Source organism: Chrysochloris asiatica, unplaced genomic scaffold (assembly GCF_000296735.1).
Source record: "Chrysochloris asiatica unplaced genomic scaffold, ChrAsi1.0 scaffold00071, whole genome shotgun sequence".
Lineage (NCBI taxonomy): Eukaryota > Metazoa > Chordata > Mammalia > Afrosoricida > Chrysochloridae > Chrysochloris > Chrysochloris asiatica.
Window position 1 is genome coordinate 13,624,400 of NW_006408589.1, and position 20,972 is coordinate 13,645,371.

At 37.2% G+C, this 20,972-nt stretch overlaps 1 protein-coding gene across 4 annotated transcripts in view; it reads right to left on the minus strand.

Moving 5' to 3' along the window:
• The window catches only part of TENM2 (teneurin transmembrane protein 2), a 1,406,199-nt gene that overhangs the window by 1,081,614 nt on the left and 303,613 nt on the right, over positions 1 to 20,972 (minus strand). Inside the window, exon 3 of one of the 4 annotated variants that reach the window (XM_006864842.1) lies at positions 18,732 to 18,741. The exons of the other annotated variants lie outside the window; for them this stretch is intronic. Coding sequence (XP_006864904.1) covers positions 18,732 to 18,741 — 10 coding nt within the window. The remainder of the gene's footprint in view (positions 1 to 18,731; positions 18,742 to 20,972) is intronic. 4 annotated transcript variants of the gene reach the window in all.

A 20,972-nucleotide genomic window follows, 5' to 3' on the forward strand; every position in this document is an offset into this window, starting at 1 on the left:
TTAAATTCAAACCGAACTTACAGTCCAGTGCATTAACCCACAGCACTACACAAGGATTCCCAGGACTCTACACAGTACTGAGTTCTAATTGACCAGGTCATTCAAGGATTTAAAGAAACAAGAGACTAGAAGGCTATAAAAGAGACGATGCTTAGATGCTGTATCATTCTTCCCGTGGTATTTGGCCCAGGAGAGTGGAGTCTTAGTTAGCAGGACCAAGATTGTCCACCAACTCAATAACAAAGCTAACAATAGGATGTTAGTGAAGGCTAAACTACGTTTCCTCCTATAGTGTGGCTCCTGAATGTCTAAGATGAGGTATTTTGAGAAACAGGACAGCTTCTGCTGAATGGATATGGAGGACTCACTGACTACTCCAGGCTAAGAATAAACGCACTTCATTAGAGTAGATAAAAATGTGTGTTCAGTTCATCCAGTCAAGCACACCTGCTCTAAGTAGCCATTCAGATGAGTTCCACAAATGACATGTATACCAAAGACAGAACACAACATGCCAAAACAAGCATTTAGAAACATAAGTAATGAGGCTTCACAGAGGATCTGCATATTTAAGTGTTTCCTACCAAACAGGCTCATAAGGCATTTATACATCGACTGTAAAACTGAGCACTTGCACTTCTGGGAGTCCGCTTCACTACCATTCCCCCTCTTGCTCCTATATTTGCTATTTACTTTCCTTTCACTGACTTTTACTCTATTATTAAAATGATATTCTCTATTTTATTGCCTCTGAACATCTCCAAAGTAAAACATATTTTAGTGCCCAAGTAAGTACTGGCATGCTCTAAAAAGGTCTTTTCAAAAAACCCTCACAAAGTCCACGGGTCATATAAATGACATGTTACTAAGGAAGATAAAAGAGAGCTCAAAGTAAACCATTATTCCTTGCTTTCTATCCAATTAAATTAAAGCCAACAAATGGCCTAAACCCCAGTGGAATGAGAGTTATAGATTTTACCTCATGTCTATGAAAAATGAGACTTTGGGGAAACCTTTGTATTTCAACTCTTCCACAATAAAATCATATCTTCAAACCAGTTACACCTAGTCCTATTTTCTTTAAAAATCCAATCCCCTATCACTTCTTTATTCGTGTACTAATCAATTATAATTTAAGATCACTGACAACAAGAAGTGCCCCACAATTGCTCTTATCATCCTTGTTTCATCATAAGATACAATGCTGTAACTTACTCATTTAAAAATTATTAAATGGGGAGAAAAGACAAGAAAACTACTTCATAGAAACAGATACTACAAAGGCTCAGACAGACGAAGAATTAAATTGCTTTCCCTTGAGTTCCATAGGTAATTCTGACAGTTATGTTACTTGGGGACAATGGATAAACCCTGTTTTGAAAATAATTCTGCGATAAATCTCAGCTCCCTCTTAAACCTAAGAAGTATAGTTAGGAGGCTAAACATACCACCAACGAAACATCAGTGAAAGAAAAAACATACATACACAAAAGACGTTATTCCTTTCTGCTTATTTAGAGGAACTGATAGCTCTCATGCTGTAAATCCACCGCAGCCAATGATTAAAATGCATCCCTGGGAGTGTAGGGCTTCTAGTCTATATTAAATAAAATAAAGATTATGCTTATTAAGCACTGTCATGCGCCTTAGCATTCAGTGCTGGGGTATTCATTTTAAATGAACTATTTTGAAACAGTGCTGATGAAACTCATAATTTAAGCAAGCAAGATTCAGAATTGCTAGAATAGCTCCACGGGCTATGCCAAATTCTTTTAGTAAAGAACACACACATACCACAGTTTATATCCGATTGGATGCTTCCAATCATCTAAACATATAAGCATGAATGCTTTGCATGGGTCCTCATATTATATTCCTTGTTGTTGTTGTTAAGTGCTGTGGAGTCGTCTCAGACTCATTGTGACCCTGCACCGGATTTCCGAGGCTGCAAATCTTTATGGGAGAAGAAAGCCTCATCTTTCTCCTGTGGAACAGCTGGTAGTTTCGAACTGCCGACCTTGAAGTTAGCAGCCTGATTCCTAACCACTACACTACCAGAGCTCCTTGTTATATTCCTAGCATTACCTACAGTCAGCAGTTGTTGTTTCTGTTGTTAATGCTGTTGACTCAGTTCCAATTCAATAGCGACCCTGTATAGGGTTTCCTATAAGCAGCTGGAGGATAAGTTTGAAGCGCCAACTCTGTGGTTCAAATTGAATTTGAGGTCCAGTGCATTATCTTGAGTGCCACATGAAGACTTCAGGACAGGGCTATTTGGAGATTTACAAATGAACAACTTAAAAATTAGCCTGCTATAACGTGATGGCTGAAACTGCAGTTGCCCTGGCAGGGCCAGACCAAATGATTTCCAGGGCCTTTTGCGGCCTCAAAAAAATCAAGCTGTGAACCGCAAGGTCAGCAGTTTGAAACTACCAGCTGTCCCGTGGGAGAAAGATGAGGCTTTCTGCTCCCATAAAGATGGACAGTCTCAAAAACCCTGTAGAGGGTCACTATGAGTCGGAACCAACTCCACGGCACACAACAACAACAACATGTGGCCTGTGGGCCAGCTGTTCCCCACCCCTGTGTAATCTAGTCATTAAGTCAGGCTTTGAGTTTACTGATTTCCAAATCCAATTACATTTAACAACTTTCAAATCGGGATTCGATTGGGCAGTTTAAGATTTGGAAGGTGTTGAAGATGAGGCAGTTTGCTCTTTTAGAGTTACAGCCTTGGAAACTCTATGGAGCAGTTCCACTTGATCCTAATGGGTCACTGTGAGTTAGAATTCATTCAATAGCAGGGCAGTTAGGTTTGTGATCTCTCTTAGAGTAATTCCTTTTGTTCTGAATCCCACAGTCTTTTATCCTCCTTGGAGAACAATTGATATTGACTTAGTCTTATCTCATCTCTACAAAATTATGGATTAACTAAAAGCATGGAACTCTTTTAATTTACCTTTGAATTTATACTAGCCCCTTACCACAGTGTCTTGTCCATCAAAGGTAACCAATACACATTTGTGGAAGGAATGACATACACCACAAGGTAGTATAAAGGATGCCAGGAGACAGGGGTCTAATGTCATGTTCAGATATGTTCTTACTTCCCCTTTTCTCCAATTCTCAATCCCTCTGTTGTCCCATAGATTCTTTATTTGGAATTATTTACTTGAAATCCACTTCATCTTAAAATAGAATTGAATGTTGTTGTTATGTTGTTAAGTGCCATTGAGTCGGTTCCGACTCATAGCGACCCTGAATGGGGTTTCCAAGACTGTACATCTTTACAGGAGCAGAATGCCTCATCTTTCTCCCGTAGAACAACTGGTAGTTTTGAACTGCTGACCTTGCGGTTCAAGCACAATTCATAACCACTACACTACCAGAGCTCAATTTGCATTTGGAAATATAATGAGATTCTGGATCATACATGCTGTAGCAAAAATACAGCAAATATGAGGTTAAGACAAACAGTGTTGCTACAAAATCACACAAAGTTTTATTAAATAACAAAAAAAGTAAAGTGTAATTCTATTGTTTCTCAACGTACTGTCCACATAGTTCTGTATTTTTGATGTGTTATCAGGAGGGACCAGTCCCTGGAGAAGGATCTCATGCTTGGTAAAGTGGAGGGCCAGTGAAAAAGAGGAAAAACCTCTCACAAGATGGACATGCACACTGGTGGTGGCAATGGGCTCAAGCATAGCAATAATTGTGAGGATGCTGCAGGTCATGGCCGTGTTTTGTTCTGTTGTGCACGGGGTCACTATGAGTTTGAACCCAGTGGCTGGCACCTAACATTAACAACAATTCCTCCCCTAAGAACTCTGTGCTCCTCAATTCATATTATGTCAAAACAGCCATTGAGCCATACTCAAGAGATTCATATCTTGATCTTTTGTTTATTTATTTTTAGTTTGGGGAACAAAATGAAGTCTGAAGGGCTGTACGGTGGATGAGCTGACGAGTGGAATTCTCCTAGGACAACTCTTACTTCCCTCAAAGAATGAGCAGGCATATTATCATGATGGGAAAAGCTTCCTAGGTACAGCTTTCTTAGCATTTTTCTCCTCAATGCAGTTTCCAGTTTTCTTAAAATGTCTTCATAATAAGTCTCCATGATCATCCTCATCCTGTATTCTTCAAGAAAGTCTGTAAAGATAACTCCTTTGGAGTCCCCAAAAATAGTTGCCATAACCTTCTGAGATGACCTCTCTGCCTTTAACTAGTCTAGCAGACCCATTTGGAAGCCAAGATTTTTACTGAACCTTTTTCTCTTTTTTTAAGTTACCCTGACAAGACTAAGACAAATGCACTACCGAAAGAATTTGTCTGCAGTTATCTACCAATCACAGAGACGTGTTAGACACTTTATTTGGAATAAACCCATGCATGTATGAACTGGAACCCTAGTATTAATACATTTGACTTACTCTTGTATGTTGCAATTGAAATGTACTCATAAATGGCATAGACAGACAAAGTTTCCAGTTCAACCAACCAAGCAAACTGCTAGAAAATCATCATCTTTTGGTTTGTTACTAGCCCCGACTAAAAAAAAAAAATTACACTTTGGTTGTAAAATAATCATTTGAGAAATTTAATGTAAAAAAAGTGCTGAGACTCCATATTTATTTCATTTTTCATTCAAAGTATCCTCCCAGAACCAATAGAATGATTTAAAAGAGAAGGTAAAGTCTATGAATGAGTGTTGTTAACAAGTGCCATCAAGTCGGTTCTGACTCAACAAGACTTTTTACAGCATTTCTGAGGCTGTAAATCTTTACAGGAGCAGACAGCCTCATCTTTCTCCTGCTGAGTGGCTAGTGGGTTTGAACTGCCAACCTTGCAGTTAGCAGTTCAGTGCTTATCCTACAGCATCACCACTGTTCCTATGAATTAGTGATAGCTTGCTGAAATCTAACTTTGAAATTCACTAGTTGCATTATGAGATGCCAGAAACATGGTCATGGACAATTTTTAGGAAAATTCATATTACTGGGCACATGACAAATTGCTTTAGAGAAGATATTATTGACTCAGTGTAGCATTTAGAAGATAAAAGAATAAACACGATTAACATGAATATTCTAGAGGTTAAATTACATGCGTTACTGTAGCCACATCCTAAATTGAACATCTCACATTTCAGAATGTTTTTTAAAACACACATCAATTTAACTCACTTGAACAAATATTTATTGAGCGATATTTCTGTAGAGTGCTATGCTAGACTTTTGAGGCAAATTTATCAGACACTGACCTGCTTTTAAGAATTTAGCAAATAATGAACCAACAGTGGAAGGGCAGCCAAATATAATGATAATCACCATTTTTAGACCCCTTCATTTGTATTTTGTATCCGACTGTGATACATTGTTCTATCAATTTATGTACTGCCACCAAATGGGTGGCACTGCCACTGACTAGCTCTGCCACTGACTAGCTATGATCACTAATCTTCTCTAGGCCTAGAATGGGATAATAAGTCATGAGAATAACTTCAGTTAATAGTGTTATTGTTAAAAGTTATGAGAGCCAATGCCTGTGAAATGTATAGCATCATTCCCAGTACATGTTATGTGCTCAATAAATGTTCATTCCTATAACTATTACCACTGGTAATAATGACCTTTGCTAGAAAATTCGAATAGCTGTAATTACCCATTAAATTCCAAATTATTAGATTCTCGAGTGTGTAATTGTTACAAATCAAAATATCACAACTGGGATAAGAAATATAATTCCAAGAAACAATCGACCCTAAGTAAATGTGCTAATTAAGTGTCAATTAAACGCATCTACCTTAAAACATGTATTTGGAATAAGTCGACGGTATAAATATAACTTTTCCAGTTAATCCAACAACTTTGGCATTTTACATGTCTTCAACTATTTCAAGTAAAGCAAAACTATCTCTAAAAAGTCTCCCATGTTAGGAAACTTATTCAGTAGTGGCACAAGGGGAAATACTGTGTTACTCTTTGCCACTGTTAGAAATTTTAATATATTTAAGGGCAATTAGTCTACAGTCAAATGGGTTTACACAATGTGACAGTTGATGATAATCCCCTGAGGTATAAAAAATATAGACAAGAGGAATGACCTTTATTTGCCACAGTGAGAAACAGAACACCCTAAAATATTAAAATACATGTCAATTAGGGAAAAAGTGAGTTTTAAGCTCTAATTCATAATTTTGAGGGAAAGAGCTATGAAAACAATGTTTGTTTGGTTCCACTTGTGAAATAAAAGGATGCATCTACTAATTTTTTTTAATTGTAAAAACACAGTTCCTAGCACTGGTGAATTTCAGTTGGACAATGACAGGCTATAAACATATAGAGTATCCTACCTGCATGCCCCTCATTGTGGTATGTTTCGGGTAATGTACTAGAGACAGCTGAAGTACTCTTTTGTCCTGTCTCGTTTTTGTTTTCCTTCAAAGACTGTGAATGTGTGGCCTCATCAGGATCTGGTTTATAATTTAATTGAGCTGAGGTTTACACTCATAACTAAACAATAAAGTTAAAGTAATGAGTTTCAATCACAGGACTGTAGCACTTAGTTTAATTTACATAGATAATTAAAATCACCACCCCTACTGTCCTTTCTTTGTACTTGGTGCTGTACTAGCAAGATAGCTGGATATTACCAGTTTCCCATTTCCATTAAAGGGAGGTAGAGGACAGAAAGTGGGTGTGTGGACCCAATTTAATGTCATTCCCCCACCCCTTTGCAAAGTTGAAAATGCTTAAAGGAAATATGCTTGGGCCATTTGATTTTAAGTTCCAAGTGGAAATTATTCTGATAATTAAGGGAGTTTAACAAACTGGCATGTGTTGTTCCACAGAGTACATTACTTCTGCTTTTATGTCCGCTAAAACTTTTCTCCTATTCGGTGGGGTTTCCTTGGTAAACTGAAGTTGCATATCTTTATCTGCAGAGTCACAGAGCTCTTTCTGTGGGCAGTAATTTCTCGTTTCACTAATCATTTACAAACTATTATTTAATTGTCAGCTCCCAATAGTGGAATGACAAGTTCTAATTTTATAGTAAAAAGGCAAACTAAAGTCTATAGAAAAAGGGACTTTTATATGGAGTTACTCAACACCCCACTTCAGATTTCATCATCACTCTTAAGACAACTGTTATTTATAAGGAATCACTTCACTAATCCCTTCCCAGCAATCTGGGTGAGACTAGCTTTATTTTTTCTTTTCATTTTCATTGAGTTCTGCACCAAAAATTAAAGCTCAGCAACCCGATACTGTTTGACAGGGCTAAAGGGGGAGCCATTATTACTCATGACACTAATGCCACCATTTGTATGATGTCACTTGGCTAGGCCAGGAATGTGATGCCTACATTCATCCTGAACTGAGGTCTGTGGTGGTGACAGGTGTTCCTGAAAGAACTGTAGCAATTTATGCCCTAATTTTTATAGAGGTGGGAAATTTTATGTAAAACATATATACTCTGCCATCTATTTCCTGAGGATCTTTGCCAGATTATACTGTGTTATAAATATTTTATTAAACATACTATATCTTTGATATTCCCAACTGCTATCAAAAGTGAGAAATCCTATTTTTAATGAAAAATGAGACAGAGAATTGATTCTATATCTTATGGAAAATGGAATGATTATATTAAAACACGAAATAAAATTATTTTGGAATAATACAGTTTAAGATTAAGGTTGAATTCAAAACATTGTTTTCATTGAAGTTTTTCAGAGGCAGGCACTAATCAGTTTCTCTGAAAGCAAAGCATAGTTAACAAGATTACAATTAGTTTATCATTTAAAAAGTTGCTAGTTGGATTTTTATACTTCATAACAGCATACAGAAACTCAATTACAAATTTGAAAAATGCTTTTGGCAAGTCGTTTTGCTTTATAATATGTATTAATAATTAACTGGCATTTTACATTAGAAAAGTTGTTTAAGTCTGATGGCTAATTATGTGAGTGAAGACAGAACTTTCACAAACAAATTAATTTGGATTTATTTAATTTAGAAGCATTTAAAAAGGAGACTAAGGAAGATAGATAATTTTCAAAGCCAGAAACCTACATCCAGAAAAATCATCAAACTCCATCAACAAATACTTCTATGCACCATTTATGAATGATCCTAAAAACTCTCACTCATGTTTTACAACTAGATATTAAACAAGAATTTAATAAAGTGCAACTGTTAAATTGATAGTTTAAAGAGTTATCTTTCCTCCTTTTCCCACTTATTTAATAATAGGATTGGCAATAGGAAATGGAATAGAACTCAAGCAATCCTAAGTGTCATTATATCTAATGAATTCTCTGCCTGTAAAGCTGATTCGATTGCTGAGTCTTATTTACTAAAAATAATTTTAAATATAACTTCAGCATCAGCATATTTGTAACAGTAAGATACCAAATAATTTTCCTTTTCTGAAAAGCACTGTCATGTGGTTTCAGGGTTGTTGTTTGTTTGTTTGTTTTTTTTTGCTCTTTAAAGACTGAATTCAAAACCAACTTTCACAAAGTTAGTTGTAGTTAAAGCAGCTCTCTCAGTGTTAATCATATAGCATAACCTTCTTAGAAGAATCTGCTATCAAAATATATAAGAATGGGCAAAAATAATTAAGTAAAGTTGCATGGAATGACTTTCAAATTTCTTATCATTTAAATTATTTCATGAATCACAAAAAACCCTTGCTGGAGCATCCATGTGAAATATATGCTCCTCTGAAACACATGATGTCTTGGAAGAAGTGCAGCCAGAATGCTCCTTAGAAGCAAGAATGGCCAGAGTTTGTCTCTCATACTTTGGCCGCCATGTTTAGAAGTGGAGAGTCAGTGAAACACAGGATGAACCCCAGTGAGATGGATTGATACAGTGGCAGCAGCAATGAGCTCAGATAAAATAACAATTGTGAAGAGGGCTCAGGACTGGGCAGTGTTTTGTTCTGTTTGCACAGGGTCTCTATGAATTGAAACTGATTCAGCATCACCTAACGACACTAAAACACATAACTGAGCTGTAATAATGAGCACTCTTTCAAGACAGTCGTATCAGAACAAGTCTCAGCTACGCTGTCAGTTCTATCTGAAATGCTTTTTTCACTCCTCCCTGGCTAATTCCAACTTAGATTTTAGATCTGACCTTAAATATCAGTACAGATTTCCTTTGTCCAAGGTTATCACATTGACTGTAAGTCATAGTGAGCCTCATCTATTACAGAGTAGAACTGATACATAAAGTTTTCTTGGCAGTAATATATAGAGAATTTGACTGCCAGGCTTTTCTTCTTCAGCACTACTAAATGACTTTAAACTGCTCTTTCGGTTAGCAGGTAACCCAAACTGCAATAACTGCGCATATGTATTCAAGATTAAAAAAGAAAATCTATTACGGTTGAGGTTTTTCAACTCATAGAGAGAGACTCTGTAGGAGAGAGCAGAACCACTCAATAGAATTTCCGAAGCAGTACAGGGTCGCTGTGAGCCAGAACTGACTCAGCAGCACTTAACAACAACAAACAAACAAAGCAGACAGCGTAGCTTTCTTCTGTACAGCAGCTGGTGGTTTCCAAGGGTCAACCTTTCAATTAGGAGCCGTGTGCTTAATCAATGTGTCACCAGGGTCCCCTTTAGTGCTTTCTCATCACCTCTTTCATTTTCCTCCATACAACTTGTCATGACTAGTGATTATATATTTTATGGGGCTTTCCGATTCCAGTCTGCCTCTGTTAACTCCATAAAGGCAAAGTTTGTTTCTATTTCGTGTATTACTATAGTCTCTGCAAAGTCATTTGAACCAAAAGGTCGGTGGTTCACGCTCAGCAGTCGCTCCTCAGAAACCCTATACAGGTTCGCTGTGGGTCGGAATCGACTCGACGGCACTTAACAACAACAACATAGTCTCTTATTAAAGAGCCTTTTATGAAAGAATGAATGGATGCCCATTCTGCATCACTACTATGGCTTTGTTGTTGTTGTTGTTGTTGTTGTTGTTAATAAGTGCCGTTGAGTCACTTCTGATCTATAGCAACCCAGTATAGGGTTTTCAAGGAACAACTGGTGAGTCTGAACCACTGACCTTGTGGCGCAAACCAGTCTTGTGTTCCTGCGCTTTATCCTCCAGCGTCACACCGGGACTAGGTCTACATACTTTCTAAAACGACCCTGGTTGTTAAATGCCATGGAGGTGATTGCAACTCATAGTAGCCCTGTGTATGGCTTCTGAGGCTTTAAATCTTTGGTGGAGTAGAAAATCTCATCTTTCTCCCACATAGCTGCTGGTAAGCTCTAACTGCCAACCTTTTCCATTAGCTACAGTACATATTCAGAGATGGATTAGCCAATAAGTAATTTATACACAGGGACAGTTGTATATGACCACCAATCTTTAGTACACAGTTTCACCTGTTTCCTACCATATCAAAGATGTGGCAAAACCCATGTGAAATTGCTCATCATATATTAGCAAACATAACTAAACTTATATGTACCATGTTCAATGCAATTTGATGCACACTATGTTGTTGTTGTTAAGTGCCATCGAGTTGGTTCTGACTCATAAGGACCCTGTATAGGGTTTCTGAGGAGTGCTGGTGAGTTTCAGCTGCTGGCCTTGTGGTCCAGTGCTTATACTACAGCACCACACCAGGACTCTGATCACTAGTATACTAATGGTTAATCTGCCCCTGAATAACAATTTGGTTGACAAAAGTCTCTTTCCTTGTACTTATGTGTGTACTTATGTGCATCCCTTGTTGTTTGAGGTCTCGATGCTTGAAATATTTTAACTTTAAGTAACTAAGTGGCAATTAGACCATCACATATTATTCTTCTGTTATGTGGAGCCTCAAAAATATTACAAATGGTAGAATAATAGTCATGAATATTATAAACATACTTTGCAGTTGACTAATTTGCATATGTTAAAGATTTGATGTAACTAATAATTCATCAGTCTTTTCCACAAGCAAACCAAGAAAATGATAACATCAGTTTGAATATCAAACATAATGATACCAAGGCAGCTTTCAATCATCACTAAGAAAATGATAACATCAGTTTGAATATCAAACATAATGATACTGAAGCATCGTTCAATCATCCATGTTAATGGAACAGATACAATCCATCCTCACGAATAAATGCAAAATTTCACTGTACCTCTGATTTGTTTTCCTCTTTAACCCATTATAGAATCTGAAAAGATGTGGAAAGATCAAAGTGGTCACTGTATTGTTCTGATCAGTGTCTTCAAATGTTGGTAACTAAAAGTAGTAGTCCTTTAGGGAAAATGAGGAGGAAATGAAGGAGGAAGATACATGAATAACTCACAACCAGAATAATAGGTTCAAGCCCACCAGCCTCTCCTCAGAAATCCTATAAAGGTTCATTATAAGTCAGAATCAATGATGACAACAACAATAACAAAATAAAAAAAAAAACAACAACACATACGCTGTGGGGGCATTAATGGCTCAGTGATAAAATGCTTGACTTTCATGCAGGAGATTCAGGTTTTTACTGTGGCCAGATCATCTCAAGTGAAGCTACCACTTGTCTTGTCACTGGAAGCTTATGCTTTGCCATGAAGCTGAACAGAACTTGCTGAAGCTTCTAGACTAAGACAAGACTAGGAAGAGAGATCTGAGATTCTATTTGTGAAAATCAGTCAATGAAAATTCTATGGATCACAGAAGTCTGATCCTCAAATGATCATGGGAAAAGTATAGAATGAGGCAACATCCATTCTTTTCTGCATGGAGTTGTCCTAAGTCATTGGTAAACCTGAGTCAGATAATCAGAGTAACAGATATTCCGTGAGGAATTATATTTTGGAAGAAACTCTGAGAGGTTTCCAATAATGGGGAAGATAGAATAATGGCATTAATTCTGGGTCAAAATCAAGCAATGAAATTGAAATCAAGCTAAATCCATTGTCATTAAGTCCATTCCAACCAATGTTGGCCTATGAGTTACAGGGCATTACGTGGAATTTTCTTGGCTGTAATCTTTACAGAAGCTGAATATCAGATGTTTTTGGTATGACATCACTGTTTGGGCTTGAACCACTAACCGTTAGTTGTTGTTGCTGTTGTTAAGTGCTGTCCAGTTGGTTCTGACTCACAGCAACGCTATATTTCCAAAGAGAGGCTGGTGAGTGTGAAATGCCAACCTCACGATTCAAACCGACCTTGTGGTCCAGTGCATTATCCCACAGTGCCAACCAGGGACCTTCCAAACAACTAAGGGCAGATCCAATGTCAATACTCTCTAGAGGTATAACAAAGCCCAGTGAAGTTATCCGATTTTCATGTACATAGCCCCCATCTATAGTCACATAGTTCTTTGTGGTCTCTACCTCCAAGTGGTTAAAGCAATATTTCTTCCACTCAGATGCATGTAATTTTTCATTATATGGTTTCAAATCAAGCTCCAGTCTTAGAAAACAGAAACAGAAAATCAACATTGTGAAGTATTATAGATTTTGCATGTCTAAACAGCTGTGATGAATTAGTCACAGTTACAATGAACTGTAGGAAAAAATCTACAGGCAATATATTGCTTTTGCAAGTTTTATATTAAACTAAAAGAAAACCCTCAAGTAATATTATATAATAAATTATTGTAAGAGTGGTTGGCAGTAGGAGTAATTCAAATAAGATTAATTTAACAACCTTTAAATATCAATAAGTAATAAATATCTTCATGCATGGGGGTCCACGTTTCACTTTATTTAGGAATAATGAATAATGCCAGTTGCCTAATATAACCCTAATAACAAAAGAGTGAAACTCTGCACTTCAACAATTTTCATTAGAAGAGCTCAAGTACTGCTTCCATTTGACAGAAACTGAATATGTTCCATATTAGTCAAGCAAAAGATAAGTTCTATGAAGAAGTTCCCAAATTAACTTTGCAAAGGAAAAACAAAATGATCCTCATCACAAAACTTTATCATGTGATAAAGCTTACAGCTCCTATTTTGCACTAGATTTTTCTGAACTCTAATCTGAAGTATTTTTCTAGCCTCAGAGATACTCCTTGTTGGTCAGTTTGTCATCCTATTGTGTGGCCTTCATGTTGCTGTAATGCTGGAAGCTATGCCAACAGTAGTTTATATACCAGTAGGGTCATACACCACCATTCATCTCTCAGTTTGTCATACTGTGGTGGCTTGTGAGTTGCTGTGATTCTGAAAGCTATGCCACTGGTATTTTAAATACCAGCAGGGTCACCCATGGTGGACAGGTTTCAGATGAGCTTCCAGACGAATACAGACTAGGAAGAAGGAGTGATAAACTACTTCTTAATATTTAGTCATTGAAAACCCTATGAAGAGCAGAGAAACCTGTCAGATACAGTGCTAGAAAATGAGCTCCTCAGGTTGGAAGGCATTGAAAATGCTACTGGGGAAGAACTGCCTCCTCAAAGTAGAGTTGACCGTGAAGACGGGAATGGAGTAAGCCCATGGGAGAAGAGGCCAACAGCAGACTGTGGAACAGACCATCAATTACTGATATGCAAATTCAAATTGAAGCTGAAGATAATGAAAACAAGTCCACAAGAGCCAAAATGTGACCTTGAATAGATCCCACCTGAATTTAGAGACCATCTGAAGAACAGATTTGATACATTAAACACTAAAACCCGAAGAACAGAAGACTTGTGTGATGACATCAAGAACATCATATGTCAAGAAAGCAAAAAGTCATTAAAAAGACAAGAAAGAAGGAAAAGGTCAAAATGGACATGAGAAGAGACCTTAGGGATTGAGAAATTATTGAACAACATCATTAATATCACATGCAAGTAAAATTTTGCTGACAATAAAACCAAAACTGTAGCAGCAGTACATCAAAAGGGAGCTACTAGAAATTCAAGCCAGATTCAGAAAATGGTGTGCACCAAGGGCTATCCTTGTCGACATTACATAGATCTTGACTAAAAACATAGAATACCAGAAAGATAGTTACTTCTGCTTTATTGATTATGTGAACACATTCCACTTTGTGAATCACAACAATCTATGAATAACTTTGCAAGGAATGGGTATTTCTGAACACGTAATTGCACTCATGAAGAACCTATACATAGACTAAGAGGCAACAGGATTGTAGGAAAAGTCATTAACAACTTGCGATATGTACATAACATAACCTTACTTGCTGGAAGTGAAGAAGTGAAATAATTACAGAAGAAGATTAAAGACTATACCCTGCAGTATGACTTGTACCTTAAAGTAAAGAAAACAAAAATCCTCACCAGTGTACCAATCAATAACATCATGATAAATGGAGAAAAGACTGAAGTTGTCAAAGGCTTCATTTTGTTTGGATCCACAATCAGCAGTCATGGAAACAGCAGTCAAGAAACCACAGGACATATTACATTATGCAAATTTGCTGAAAAGGACCGCTTTAAAATGCTAAAGAGCAAAGATTTCATTTTGAGGACTAAGGTGTAACTGACCCAAGACATGATATTTTCAATAACCCCATATACATGTGAAAGTTGGACAATTAATAAGGAAGACCTTAGAAGAATTGATGCATTCGACTTATGGTGTTGGAGAAGAATACTGAAAGTACCCTGAACTGCCAGAAGAACAAACAAATCTGTGTTGCAAGAGATACAACCAGAATGCACCTTAGGAGCCAGGATGGTAAGATTTCGTCTCTCTTACTTTGGATACTGTCTCAGAAGGAATCAGTTACTGGAAAAGGATATCATGATTGGTAAAGTGGACTGCCAACAAAAAAGAGGAAGACCCCCAAGGAGATGGAATGACACAATGGCAGTAACAATGGGCTTATGCATAATAGCAGCATACTGAAAACAGGATGATTGTGAAAGTTATTATTCTATTGGCATGCAAATTCTATTGGTATGTAACACTTGGATGAACTTTCAAAATGCCACCACCATCATCCTCATCCCTTCCTCTTCTCTTTTATCTCCTCTTGTTTCTCCTTCACCCTTGAATATATACTCCCTCATCCCAACTCTTACTATATATCTTTCTTCTCTTTGTTGTTGTTGTTGTTATATGCCATGGAGTTGGTTCCGACTCATAGCAACCCTGTACAGGGTTCCTGAGGCTGTAAATCTTTACGGGAGCAGAAAGCCTCATCTTTCTCCCGCAGAACAGCTCGTAGTTTCGAACTGCTGACCCTGAGGTTCGCATCCTGATTTGTAACCACTATGCTACCAATGTCCCCAAAGACATTGCTTAAGTTAAGCATTCAACATATTAAGTGAGAAAAAGGAAGGTGTAAAGCTGCACGTACATTGTGTTCATAATAATTTTTCATTGTGCTCTTTTAACTTAAAAATATTAATAGTAACAATTCTGTATTGTAAGATACTGAGTTATTTTTAATTTATTTATTTTTACAGTATGAACATGAGGGTCTTAAGTGTCTTACATAAAAATTCATGTAATAAATTAATGGGTATAGATTTAGGGAAAAGAGAGTATCACAATTGAGTTGCTTATTGGTCTGCATTAATCAGACAGGTAGACATTTCAGCAGAATGAGATGAGGAGCATAGGAAAGCTTTGAAGAGCAAATTGGGTAGCTGAAATTAAAGGAGTCCTGCGGTGGCACTGTAGGATAAGCACACAGGACTTCTAACTATAAGGTCAGAAATTCAAACCCATCAGCTGCTCTTTGGAAACCCTATACAGAGGAGCTCTGTGTCTGAACTGTTTCAAAGACACTTAAAACAGCAACAAAAGAGGCTTAGGGACCCAGTCCATAAGGGCTGGGTTTGATGGCTAGCCTAAATTAATCTCCATATTTGGGAAGAATTGGTTTGCTTAGATTGATTTGTTAAAATTAAAGAAGGGGGAATTTAATTTGTACAGCAGTACATTCACAGAATAAATAAAGTATTATTCATATAGAAATATTAGGATATTGATCTTATTTTGAAGATTTTTTAAACTCACTTTTTTCTATAATAAATTATGAGTTAATATTAATGTTCATGCTTAGACTAATGGTTCTCAAATATTTGTGTGCAAAGAGTCTTCTAAAAAGATGTTAAAATACCCAGATATTTTGATGCATTTGTTCTTAGAGTTGACACAGGAAAATGCATTTCTTTACACAATCACCACCTGAAACCTATATGATTATCCATGAACCACACTTTGTAAAACACTGGATCCCACTGGGGATTTAGTGATTTTGACTAATTCAGCCATTTATTTAGCAAGTCTTTCAGGCCTGTTTTTCTGAGACATATTGAAGAAAAATAACTTAGTCGCGCAAAATCTAGCATCCTATTATAACTAACTACTCCATTATAGACAGTGAAATACAAAAAATGTGTTAGAAGAAGCTCAACAAAGATTTGAAAATCACCAAGCTTTTCTATATTGTTGGTCCAATGAATATTAAAAGTTGTAGTTAAGCGAAATAGCAGTTAAAGAAAATGAAGCAAATAAATAGATTGCAGAAACAGTAATCTGAAAGTGGCATTTTATTTGTGTCTTGAGTATACAATACATTTTTCTTTCATTAGATTGCTGCATGCTATTTTCTTTCAGCTATTCATCCTATTAACTCCGGATTCATAATTTGACTGCTTTTAGTCCTGATTCTTAAATAAAAAAGAAGAAATACGTCGCTCAAGTTCATGCATCTCGGGATGCGGACGCACTGAGCTCAACTCAAGTAAGTCAGTGGAATCTTTATTAGGAACACAGTGCATCACAGCATCGTTAGCACAAACCTTATCCAGCCTTGGATAAATTGATGCATTCTGGCCATATTACAAGTGAAAAATGGTCAGAGTTTATGTCAAAGATGAAATATTCTTAGCACATCTTAGCCATGCCCAAAATATCTAGAGCAAGCAACATTACCCAGTCTTTTTTCTTTTTTTTCTTTTCATTTTTGCTTCTAAGTTCTCTACTATCTTTCTCAAATGTCAAGTTTGGAAAAACTTCTTTTTAAGGGGTGTGGCAATTACACACACACACAGCAAAAAACAACCGTTCTCTTTACACACTTCTATTTCATCTTCTATGTCTTTTCTTGGTATTTCTGTTACAGTAATTAACTGACTAATTCCATACAAATTTATTACTAAGATCTGCCACTCAACATGGAAGGGACATGGTCCTGTTTCCTACAGTTCCCCTATAGCTTCATGATTAAGGAGTTGAAGAAGAATGGAACAGTGGAGTATGAGTCCTCACATTGGTTCAATGAGGTTCATGACTGCCACAGCTCCCACCACTGGACATAGCTTGGAAGGGGTCAAATGAAAACCCTGCAAAGAGGAGGAGACATAAGGAAAAGGAAGTAAAGTGGGTAGTCTGTACAAACATAAGATGAAATATGAAAATGTCCTGAATATAACCCATTCATCACTAACAAGATAAAGGTGAAGATGGCTTATCAAATACATCTATGTAAAGCTAATATCAACAAAAACAAGAGGTCATGCTATGACCACCTACTTACTACATGTGAACACCTGGTGCTGGTTCTTATGTAAAGAAGATCTACAGAGAAAGATGGTGTTTTTCTACCGGAAGAGGGGAAAGTATCACCATGACCATAACTCTGCATGAAAAGTCCAACATACTCATGCATGCACATCGCTAATAAGGTCAATGAGAACAAAAAAGTCAAGTGAGTACTTCTGACATAGGAGGTCAGAGAGGTTTCTTACAGCAGAAGATGTACATATACACCCATCTCACAGGACACACATACACACAAATACACAGAGACACACGTGATTTAGATTGAGCAGAAAGAAAGGACTAGTTAGAATTAGAAAGGAAAAGGAGGGCAGTCTAGACAGATGGAGAAGCTTGTCCCAAGACACTTATGCATGGAAATGAGAAGCATGCTTAAACAGAAAGAGAAAGTTTTTGTTTGTCTTGTGCCTATGACCTGCTATTGATTAAATACCAGGAGAGAGAAGGATGGGGGCAGGCGGTGAATGAATTTGGGCTATTCATGAAGGTCCATGTTTTGGGAATCATACAAAAGGATTAAAGAATTAATTCTCTAGTGATAGAAGCTACTGAAAATTTAAAGCTTACAAAAATAAGAGCAATTGTGAGTCCTAGAGAAAAGCTAAAGAGCATATTTAGTGTGATTCCTAGTAATTATATATACACAGAGTCACTGTACCAAAAGGAAATGGGTTATGTTCAACTGTTTCAAGAGGGAGCATATGATCCAGAGCCAATGATACTGGAGGAGGAAGTCCAAGGTGCACTGAACGAACTGGCAAAGAACCAGGCACCAGGAATTGATGGAATAAAAATGGAAATCTTACAAGAAAGTGAGGCAGCACAGGAAGCACTCACTCTCTGCCAAGAAATTTGGAAGACAACTATCTGGCCGACTGATTGGAAGAGATCTGTATTTGTGCCCATTCCAAAGAGAGGTGACCCAATGGAGTGCAGAAATTATTGGACAGTCTCTTTGATACTCCATGCGAGTAAAGTTTTGCTAAAAGTAATACAGAAATGGCTACAATCATACATTGACAGAGAACTTCCAGAGGTTCAAGCCAGATTCAGAAGAGGACATAGAATGAGGGATTAATTGATGATGTCTGATGGATCTTGGATGAAAGCAGAAAATATTAGAAAGATGTTTACCTGTGCTTTATTGACTATGAAAAGGCTTTCGATGGTGTGGATCATGTCAAGCTATGGACAACATTGTGAAGATTAAGTATCTGCTACTGTGGTTGTTCTTGTGCATCTCCCATCACTACATATCACCTGGATGCTTCACACTCCGTTCTGGTCCTCTGTGGCCATGTCTCTGTCCCTGGGTCCAGGAGTCCCCAGGTGTTGTCATACTGCTGTCCAACCAGGTCTCAATTCAGGTTAACAGGAGTCTGTTGAGTGTGGTCAGACTTAGCTCACAACTTCATTGCTCTTTTTCTCCCACTTACCAGTGACCAACATGGTCAGTAGCAAGCCCACATGCCTACTCATGTATTCCCCTTGAGTTTTAGTCTTGGAAGGGGTTTGTCCTGAAAGACCTGACCACTTGTCTTGATTAATCCTGGGGGAATGACTTGCTTGTTCTTGAAGTAGTCAATTAGACTGCCATTATTGTTTTTTATTTTTCCTGCTGGTCTTTCTTTCAAGAAGTATCTTCTGTTCTTGTAGCTGCTCCAGGCTGGTCTGCTTGTCCTTTCAAGTGGAATTTTCCCACCTCAGAAGATTCTGGATGGGGTTCAGGATTCCACCAATGGTTTTATACAATGCAAAGGGTCTGTAGGAGGCCTCCTTTATTGGGCAAGTTCTAGCCCCAGTTTAGGTATGCCAATAACTTATAGGCTGAAGACAGACTTTCAAGCTTTCTATAGTGATGTTTCTGGCTATTCCTTTATCTCTCCCTCAAGTGTCTGTTTTACAATAGTAGGTAAGGGAAACCAAGATTCAAAAGACAGCCAAGCATCTTAACATTATTTCCTCTTTTATACCCATTCAAACCATGCCGTAATCCTTGTAGACATCCTCACTTCTAACGAGCATTCTGACTGTACTTCTGCATTGTTCTGGAAGCCTATGTTATATTTAATATTATTTGCCAGTGCCACAATTCAAATAAATCAATGGTTCTTCAATCTGTTTACTTACAACAGATTTTTCCAATGGAATATGTTGTTTAATTTTGTGACTACTGCTTTGGACATTTGTTTGTTTGTTGAAACATCTTAACTGGTATTCTATCAATTCCTGGAGGCTTATTTTCACCAATACCTTCCTTCCTTTAGCACCATTGGTTTTTGATTATAGGCTATCTACTGAAATGTTTGTTCATTGACCAATTCCTTTGGTCCAATTCGATCTTCTTTGAATGCATCTTGTGTCATTCAAAAACGTTCCCAAAGAACCATTCAATATTTCAACCCACAATTTGAATTTTGCTTCATCTATTTTAGCTAGAACCATGCCAAAAGCTCATTTTTCCCTTTTGGGTTTTTAGCTCTAAGTCTTTGCATACTTCATTGAAATACTTTATTTTTTCTTCTAGAGTCATCCTTTTAAAAATCTTCTGTTCAGATCTTTTCTTTCATCATTTCTTCCATTTGCTATCACTTCTCTAAGTTCAAGAGCAATTTTGAGAGTCTCAACATTTCTAAACATTCATTTCTTAGCAATAATGAAACATCCTCAATGAGGGAAAGGATATTCATATCTTGCAATTAGTATTCACTGAACAGAAATCTCTAAGGCTAAAGTGACTTTCAAAAAGGACAGTTGCCAACTAAATATGGGCTGGTCCTGCTGTGGAGGACTAGGATCCTTCAACTCTGTCCCTTCTCTTCTCAGCCAGACCTATGACACTCACATATCCATACATACAAACACACACAGGTCAGAGAACATACTCATATGGTAAGTATTCATATACCGACAAACATATACATACCTATGTTGTTGTTGTTGTTAAGGGCCATCAAATCAGTTCTGACCCTTAGAGACCCTGTACAGAGTTTCCGAGGAACAGCTGGTGAGCTTGAACCACCGACCTTGAAGTTCAAACAGTTTTGCAGTCTGGCACATTAATCTACAATGCTACACCAGGACTTCTATGTCACAGAACACACACACATACGTGTGTGTGTGTGTATATATATATATATATATTCATACACTCACATTCATACTCAAACACACATGCACCTTGATACCTTGGTGGATTAAGGCAAAGCAAACACCGATGAACCAAATGTGTTTTCCTTAGAGTACCTGAGTCTTATGTGAGAGTTACAGAAAGCTCTAAAGAAATATTGGACCCATCTTTTTAACTTTTTTGTTCTTCTATTTTCCAGTCTACCATTCAGTTTTTTTTTCTTTCTTTTTTTTTTTTTTTTACATTTTTATTGTCAATTGAGTGATTGTTACAAGGGAGAACATTGGTTGGTTGTACACTCATCCTATCCTATTTCATTTCATTGAATGATT